This window comes from Berghia stephanieae, chromosome 1 (assembly GCF_034508935.2).
Source record: "Berghia stephanieae isolate SIO BIC M18660-M18661 chromosome 1, UCSD_Bste_1.3, whole genome shotgun sequence".
NCBI lineage: Eukaryota > Metazoa > Mollusca > Gastropoda > Nudibranchia > Aeolidiidae > Berghia > Berghia stephanieae.
The window spans coordinates 141,717,582-141,726,817 of record NC_088360.1 but is presented as its reverse complement, the minus strand read 5'-3'; the positions used below and the strand labels follow the sequence as shown (position 1 = coordinate 141,726,817).

General features: G+C 36.0%; 1 protein-coding gene across 2 annotated transcripts; it reads right to left on the bottom strand.

The window, feature by feature from the left end:
* Positions 1–583: 583 nt before the first annotated feature.
* On the bottom strand, positions 584–8,995 carry LOC144965690 (diphthine methyl ester synthase-like). 2 transcript variants are annotated; one of them, XM_078901287.1, is made up of 8 exons: positions 8,779–8,995; positions 6,008–6,068; positions 5,323–5,386; positions 4,809–4,917; positions 3,712–3,832; positions 3,045–3,084; positions 2,428–2,534; positions 584–851 (listed from the first exon to the last, which is right to left on the bottom strand). In XM_078901287.1, exons 1-8 carry the CDS (start codon positions 8,911–8,913, stop codon positions 631–633), a joined length of 858 nt encoding a protein of 285 aa, XP_078757413.1. In that variant the 5' UTR covers positions 8,914–8,995; the 3' UTR covers positions 584–630. The 2 variants fall into 2 exon arrangements, with proteins under 2 accessions (XP_078757413.1, XP_078757421.1); XM_078901295.1 differs by having other exon boundaries at positions 599–851; positions 8,859–8,971.
* Between the last annotated feature and the right edge of the window lie 241 nt (positions 8,996–9,236).

Sequence of the window (9,236 nt, the reverse complement as noted above, 5' to 3'; positions counted from 1 at the left end):
TGATTTTTTTTTCTTCTAAATTATCTCCTTCTTGCTCTCGTCAATTTTGGTTATTTATTGTCACATTTATTAGGTAACCTTTGAGGGATCCAGATACCTTGTCAGACCAGGGCTCGGGTGATCTCAAACTTGTCACATGAATGGATTGCTTATGGAATCTAATTCTGTTCCTTGCTTAAACTACCATCCTTTGTCTTAATTTTTTTTCTATGTCATGTACAAGTGCAGATTGACAATCTGTTATTGCAGGTTTTTACAGTTAAAATTGTCCAGTTGTCAAATAACTCAAAATGATGCGGCTATGTGGTCTTGTGGTATGGCACTTGCTTTCGGATCAGAAGGTCCTGGGTTCGAGCCTCACTCAGCGCACAGTTGAGTCCTTGGAGAAGGCTCTTTATTCACATTCTCTCACCGTTCTCAGGTGTAAAATGAGTGCCTGGCTGTTAACAGCGTCGCCTCTGTCCGAAAAAATTGTAATATCGCCTAAAAGGCGTCCTGTCTCGACCTACAGGGACCCCTTGTAAAGCAATTTGAGCATGTTTAGTGGATATTGCCTATACAAAAGCTCAATAAATAGAAAAAGTTTTTTTTTTTTTTTTTTTATTGAATATTTATTAAATTCTTTTACTATCAGCTTGTATTTGTGCAAAGCAAAGATTTCACATGGTCATTGAGAGCAAACAATTCCAACATTTTTTCTTCCAACGGATGCATGTGACCAGGGATAACCAGGGAGTGAAGGGGAGGGCCTACATCCACTGACGTCATTTCCTTCAGGGTTGCTGTTACAATCTTCTGGTCTGATGCACCGACTCTCGCCACTGCCACAACCAGGGACTCGGGTGTTAAATCTGAAAGTTGATACCAAAGTATAATTATAGGGCATTTCCAAAGATTACAACAATGCTCAATGCACTTCACTTCACAAATGTTTCATTTTATCGGTATCAGCCAGGCAGGCCATATGGAATCAAGTTAAATTTCTTACAGTACAAATTGCCTGTTAGGCACATTTTTAATATTAAGGTACTCATTGATGCCAGAGTCAAGTAAGGTAATATGAGTTGAGAGTTTTTCTTAAGGAAACAATGCTAAGATCAGTCTTGCATTCATTGTCATCTATGCAGTCATGGATTTCCAAAAGCTTGATCTTTGTTAAAAAAAAAAAAAAAAAAGAAAAACAGAGGACATCGTACAACAGAGACATCAATGCCACAAAAATATTCTTTAAATAGATCATTAAGATAACATCTTAAATTTACCTCTTCATAAATGCATCATTTCCTTCCAGAATGACCACGACATTTCAACAAATAATTATTTTTCTTTAAAAAATGTACCTCAGTATTTACTTGATTATTTCTAAGTTCTTCTATTTTATGTCATATCACAGTTTTAAGACATTTCAAAGTGACATTTTTAGTTCAACAAACTTTTCAACTAAAATATTAAGAGACAGATCACTATACCAGACCTGTCTACTACTGCTATGAAAAATTCGTAAAATTACGAAATTTCGACTCCAATTTTAAAACTTCATGAGCATCTCTAAGTCATTAAAACTTATTGAAAATGAAAATTGATGCCAGAGTACATCATTTTAAGGATTTTGAAGTGTTATTTAATCATTATGATAGTAAATTGTTGTTCTATAAAGCTAACTATAGCAATTTCTATTTTATCTCCTAAAAATTACGAATTTTTAAGTTTTCAAGTAGACAACTCTGCAATACAGTTGTTAAAACTCAAGGACACCTTTTGACATTTTGTTCTGACTGACATAAGCAACAGCAACATTTAACATGTAGGACGGGACATGACGCCTGTTAGGCGATATTACAATTTTTCGAACAAAGACAACGCTGTTAACGGCCAGGTACTCATTTTACACCTGAATATGGTGAGAGAATGTGAGTAAAGAGCCTTTTTCAAGGACTCAACTATGCGCCGAGCACGAGGCTCGACCCCAGGACCTTCCGATCTGAAAGCGAGTGTCATACCACTAGACCATATAGCCGCACATTGGACATCACATCTTCCTCTGTTCCTGTTAAAAACTCATTAGAAGTGTGTAACCAGTCCTTAGTAGAACTAACAATAAACAGGTTACATATTGAATAATAAGATGGTATAAATATTTTAGTAGCAGAATGTACAGGCAGATTCTTATGATTACGGGGTGTAAAAGAGCGAGGATGGATGATTTTTATTGACGACCGGTATTTATTTGGGCTAGAAAATAAGACACCATCACTCTGAAAGCAGAATATCAATTACACATGGTATGCATCCAATCCTCCCGTGAACTGGTTTCACACTTCCAAGTAGATTGGAACCAGTATTATGATATCACACTATTGTTCCCTATTAAGTAATAGTTTTAACTTACAGTCATACATTATAAATAAAACGATTGACTTAACAAACCTGCTGTATTTGTATCACTTTTTTCTCTCTTTTCTACAATGGTGAGCAACTGTTGGGAAGCCTGACTTGCGCTTAAGAATCGCGGGGGTTCGTAAATAGGCCTGCCCCTGAAATATTGAAGGTTATGTTAAAACGAATTTACGGCATACTATTACAACAGATCCTTTGCTACAGAATCGTTTGAAAACAACAAAACAAACTTAAATGCTCAATATCTATCGTAAGCTCTTGATCTTGTTCGAATGGAATATTTCTAATGATAACAGATCTTTACTGTCCATAGACGGCAATTTGTCATTTAGTTACTCTTGCTATAGAATTACATGATAACAATAAGATATGCATAGACGAAATACAGCATACACATATTCCTCACCTTCCTGATCTCTCTCTCTCTTTCCCTCCCTCCCACCCCCCCCCCCCCCCCCCCCCCCCGCCTTCTCTCTATCCCTCTCTCTCTTTCTTTCTCTATCTAACTATATCTTTCTTTCTCAATCTATCTCTCTCTATCCCTCTCTCTTTCTTTCTCTATCTATGACTCTCTCCATCCCTCTCTTTCTCTCATGCGTGCGCACACAACACCGCATTCAAATGTCTGACAATAAATACACACCTACCTCATCATGTTTTCAATTGTTTGTTCCTTCATTTTAATATCTGCAGGGATTATCAAAGGAAAAGAAAAATAGTCGTATTTAATCAAGATTATGGTAAAAAATTTTTTTTTAAAGTGTTCCAATTAAACACAACAAAGTTTGCATACGAAAAGAAAGCAAAATATTGAAATCTGGGGCGTGAACTAACTTAGCCAACTATCCATCTGTAAGGCATTTCAAATATAATAAAGATTTTTATGAATAAAATTATTTTCTTTTTACAAAGACTCAGATTTGCCGTAACTTTGCTTTACGGCAGCTAAAGATCCAAACAAGTGTGTATGAAATGTGCAAGACAAAGCAAGAAAGAAAAATAGAAGAAAAAAAAACATCCAAAAAAATCAGTTTACCTCGACTGGGGATCGAACCTCAGACCTTCTGAGGTTCAATCCCCCGACAAGGTAGACTGATTTTTGGGGATGGTATTTTCCTTCTATTTTTCTTTCTTGCTTTGTCTGCCACATTTCATACACACTTGCTAAGATCTTTATCTTACACCGGTGCCTACTCCTTAATTTCTTAATTTGATATTTACGGCAGCTATAACTATAAAGTAAAAGTCACAAATTATCATAATGATCACACTGGGAGTACGAATCAATACTTCAATACTACATGGGGTACAAACCTAATAGGCATAATGTATGCATTCCTTTCTCTCTGTTTGATAAAATCTTGTCATAGAAACTTTCAGGCTGCCAGTTCTCTTCCCAGAAGACAATGGACACAGTTTCTCCATAGTTGTACAGCTGTCAAGTTTTAATACAATGACATAATAATCAACAAAGAATGTTAAACTTATGCCTCATAGAGAAACTTGAAATACTTTTACTGAACAACAAACACCAAAATATCTCAAACAAGAGATCAGAACTAATGACAATGAACAGACATTTAAACACAAAAGAAACAAAATAAATGCCATCCCCCCTCCCTTTTTTCCCCCCACAATTCTCTCCATCCTAACCCTATCCCCCCCTCCTCCTTTCCATGCATACATTACATATACACATATTATACTCTTTTTCTGTTTATGCTTCTTGGACCTGAATTTTACATCTGCCCCCAACAGGATGAGGAAATAGTGTGTATAAACAGTAACAGGCTCTCTGCCAGAGTATCCAAACAGGGCTTCAAACCCATCCAAACAGGGCTTCAAACCCATCCAAACAGGGCTTCAAACCCATCCAAACAGGGCTTCAAACCCATCCAAACAGGGCTTCAAACCCATCCAAACAGGGCTTCAAACCCATCCAAACAGGGCTTCAAACCCATCCAAACAGGACTTCAAACCCATCCAAACAGGGCTTCAAACCCATCCAAACAGGACTTCAAACCCATCCAAACAGGGCTTCAAACCCATCCAAACAGGACTTCAAACCCATCCAAACAGGGCTTCAAACCCAATGTCTTTGTCCAAGGATCAAAGCCAAAACGAGTCATACACATTATTCCTACACCACAGCAACATATACCATTTCCTCAAATCTATCTTCTTTCTAAGTTCTTATTCCATCTACACATACAATTACTTATCTCTTTGCATGTAAAAAAAAAAAAGAAGAAAGAAAACAACAAATAACAAACAAAGAAACAAAAAACAATACTGAATTCACAACATCCTTTGAGAGACCAATGCAGAAATGTAGTCTGGAATAATGAAATTGTGAGACCAACGCAATAGGGAATAAAACAATTATTTTTCTTGGACATTCCCCAACCTACCTGAAGTCCACAGCATCCAATGGCATTCATGATGGAAGCATTATGGATGACGTTGTATTGTATGCCTTTCTCTACAGCTCGAAGAATCAGGTCAGTGTGAGTTGTTGCTCTTGAAATAGAAAGAAAAGCAGATACCATTATTATCTTGTGTCTGAAGGAGTCTTTTTAAAAATAAAACAGGCACCTATAAAGAATACAAAATGAACAAAAAAAATAAATAAATAAATAAAATAAATAATAATCGTTTTAAAAATTGAAATGATAGGGTGGGTTAAAAATAATAATGCAATATCCTTTTGTAAGCGGACATGGGTTCACTCCTCTCTGTTAGTAACTTTAATCAAAGGGAATTTATAAGCTCTTAGATGCTCATGATTGAAAAGATAAAATCTACTACAAAACATTCAGAATTGTTGAAAATAAATTAAAAATGTTTGTTGTTGCATCGATTTAAGTAGAACAACAATACTTATTGAATTGCCATAAAATCAAATAAAACCATTGTTTCATTTACCCAAGAGGATCTCCAACGACGAGAAATGCAACATCCTCCTTTTCAGCATCAAGAAGTAATTCATCTGTCAAAAGCAAGAGGAAAAATATTCGTTTAAACTCTTTTTTCATCACTTACTTACACACTTTTTTTTAATTAAAAAAAAAAACACAAAAAAACCTTACCTATTATACAGTACAATATCTACTAAATGTGCTCAAAGCGCTTTACAAGGGGTCTCTGACCAACAGCAACACTAAACTGTAGGACCCTGATTCGAGTCCCGATGTGTGCAGTGCAAGGTTAAGTCCTTTACTCACATTCTTTCAGTGCACTTGGGTTCAGAATGTATACCTGGTTGGTGATGGCATTGTCTGTTTAGAAATAAATTGTAAGAACACATAACAGGCGAGATATCTCATCCACTAAGTTAAATCTTGGTGTTGATTTGAGACCACCACTTGTAAAGCACTCTGAGCATGGTGTTAAGTTAATATTGTACTATACATTATTGAAAAAAAGCTAAACTTTTTTACTGATTAAAAAAAAAGATTGACCACATTAACAGCATAAATAGATTTTAAAACCACTCATGGAAAAACAAACAAACAGGATGATAACATGAAATCACCATAAAGATCTGACAAGCATTTTGACACATTCAGGATTTACTTTAATTGAGCAATACATTAAAATCAATGAATACCTGAATCTTTCTCAACCATGTCACGATCAGCTAATATTACTTCACGGCCATAATACTCTTCCTGTTAAAAAAAAAAAGATAATTGGACAAACAATAAGAAGAATTAATCATACTACTAATCATCTACTTATTATATATTTGGCAAATTGGATTTTTGTAACATTAAGGCTCTTAAACTACTGGGCTATTCGTCACAAAATTTGCATGGTATGTAATATACAATACACTTCAACCGTCATGACATCACTTCCCTTGTAATGACGCATGGTAACTTAGTAACTGTTTCTAAACTATCGGAACAATAGCAGACACAATTACGAAATATTTCTCAGACGAGCATAAAAGTGTAACCTAGGAGAAAAACATAATTAATATGATCATGTTTTGACTTTTATACATTCTGATCACATGCTGGCATGAAAAGTTCTTGCCAGCATGAAGAATAAAAAGTACCCATTTTCTTTGTTTAGAATCAGGCTGCTCGCAATTGCTGGGCGATGTGACATCAGACTAGTGAATCCAATTGGAATGAAGATGAATTGCGATAATTTTATCGAAAAAATCTAATTTGTTTAGTTCAATCCCAAAGAAATCAGACGCTAACATTTTTGCACTTGGGTTGTGTGTCAACCTTCCGGTAGCGAGTAGTGCGGGGCGGTCCTTGGCAAGCTTAAGGACCACGGTCCTACGGTCCTTGGGAAATGAAGACCGCAAGGACCGGTCCTTTTCGACATTGAACATTCCTGAGAGACTGTTGGAAATTCGAACCGGTTTGACCTTTGAGAGCGTGGGATCGTTCATTCTTGAACCGTTAAAGACCGCTACACGATGAAAACCGTGGCCTACAGGAGTAAAACACACGGAGTAGTCACACTCATTTCAAATTGTAACCTAATTAGAGAAGAGGGGTGATGCCTTCTTTATTTGCTCACCGTACTTCATTGTTACTTCGATAATTTAAAAAAATTTGAAATTTTACCCCCTTAACGTGGAAAAGGGCCGCCCCCAAGGGGGTGATCGAGTTGTTCGTGGCGTTGATACACACACGCAACTCCTCCCCCCCCCCCCCCCCCCCCCACACACACACACACATTAGAGGGCAGCGAGCATTGAAGAGTAAGAGAGAGACGTGAAGTTATAATAAGAAGGGGTGGATGAGGTGATAAGAGGGGTCGATGGTGACTTTTCGCCAGATCTAACAAACTCAGCTACCCATTCATTGCTGAGTAGACAGGGATTCAGAAAAAAATCGACTGCACCCGGGATCGATCTCTGGCCCTTTGCGTATAAAGAGAGTGCTCTATCAACTGAGCTATCGGGGTCCCCAAATATTCTATTGGACTTTTTTAAAATTCAGACGTTATAACTGGTTTTTTGGAAGGAAGAAACTAATGAAACTCATATTATTTGATTAGTAAAAACACCAAACGAAATTTTAATATTATTGTATTGTTTTAAATGACAACACTGCGATAGAAAGGAGTGGTGACAAGAGATGGACAAAAAAAACAAAAAATCGGATTTGCTACTTGCTAGGTTCGACACACACACACACACACACACACACAAACACACACATCTTTTGTAGTCACATACATTTCAAACAATAACCCATTAGAGAAGAGGGGTCATGCCTTCACCATAGATCATTGTCATTGCGATCATTATGGTGTAGTAAATTTTGAAATTTACCCCGTATAATGGAATCGTCCAAGGCGTGCGCCTCCTGTTCCCCCCATCTCACACACGAAAGGGCGGTTTGCGGAGTGGAGGTTGGTGGTCGTCTGCCTGTATGGTCGTCTGTGTCGTTTAGTGTATGGCAAAGGGGGGTGGGTGCGATTAATTAAGTGGGATGGGTGGTGATTGGTGGAAGATAGGCAACCGAAGCAACGAATCGCTGGGGAAGTAGTAGGCTATGGCGCGAGACCGTAGGACCGTGGTCCTTGCAAGGACCGCCCCGCACTAGTTGAAAGGTGATAAGAAGTGAGGACCGCCGCCGGTCTTCCCCTCTGGGACCGATCTTCGGTTCACAGCTAAAAGACCGTCGGACCGCGGTCCAGGCCGGTCTTCAGCGCGGCACTAGTAGCGAGTATGACAATGATGTGGGAGTACTTGCATTGAATCGATACCAGTTAGTGGTTCCTCTCATTATTTGAATTCAATCAGTTTCTTCAAATTTATATAAAACCATTTACCACTCTTATCAATGGGAATTAATTCTATAAGATGCAGAAAATATCTCTCCATGCTCAAATAAAAAGCTCCGTGGAGTTCTCTTTCAAAGTTTATTGTCTATTAGAGCAATAGAAATTGAGTTCAAATTTTATTCAACATAAAGCTTGAGTGATCTTCATTTTCATTGAATAATAATAATAATAATAATAATAATAATAATAATAATAATAATAATAATAATAATAATAATAATAAAGTAATAATAATGATAATAATGATGATAATGATAATAATAATTACAATTTATAATAATAATAATAATAATAATAATAATAATAATAATAATAATAATAATAATAATAAAAAATAATAAATAATATTTCCATTAATTAATTAATTAATTAATTAATAATAATAAATATAATAAAATATGATAATAACAATAAATAATATTTCCATTAATTAATTAATTAATAATAATAATATGACAACAATAATAATATAACAACAATAATAATTATAATTATAATTATAATAATGTCATTGTCATCATGATCAGACTAAAAAAATGAAAGTGAAAGTAGAAAAATTGTTACTAATGCTTCTTTGCCGACTGTAAGAATTGATGTATATGCCTCTAAATAAACCCGCTTTGACTTTCTTATTGCATCAAGACCTTTGACAGTGACATCTTTTGCGTCTCCAAGGCCTAGCCCAATTAAATAAAACATGTTATTTAAAAAATAGTCTTTACAGCCACGACTCAGAAGGTGGGGACTTGAACATTGATTGTTGTTTTTTTTTTTGTAAACCTCTTTCACAATGAAGTTAATAAAATGAATGTAAACACAAATTTGTCTGGGTGGGCGACAGTTTGTTAATATCGAGTCGCGATTACTTTGTTTTTCTAACTACGATGATCGTCTTTCGGTCAAAGAATTTAGGACGCATGTGTGTCATTTTTATTTTTATTTTTATTTCCTTCCCTTTTTTGGCAATGTGGGTTCAGTTCATTTATAAATCGATACACCTTTTTCTGCCATTCAGATTTTGG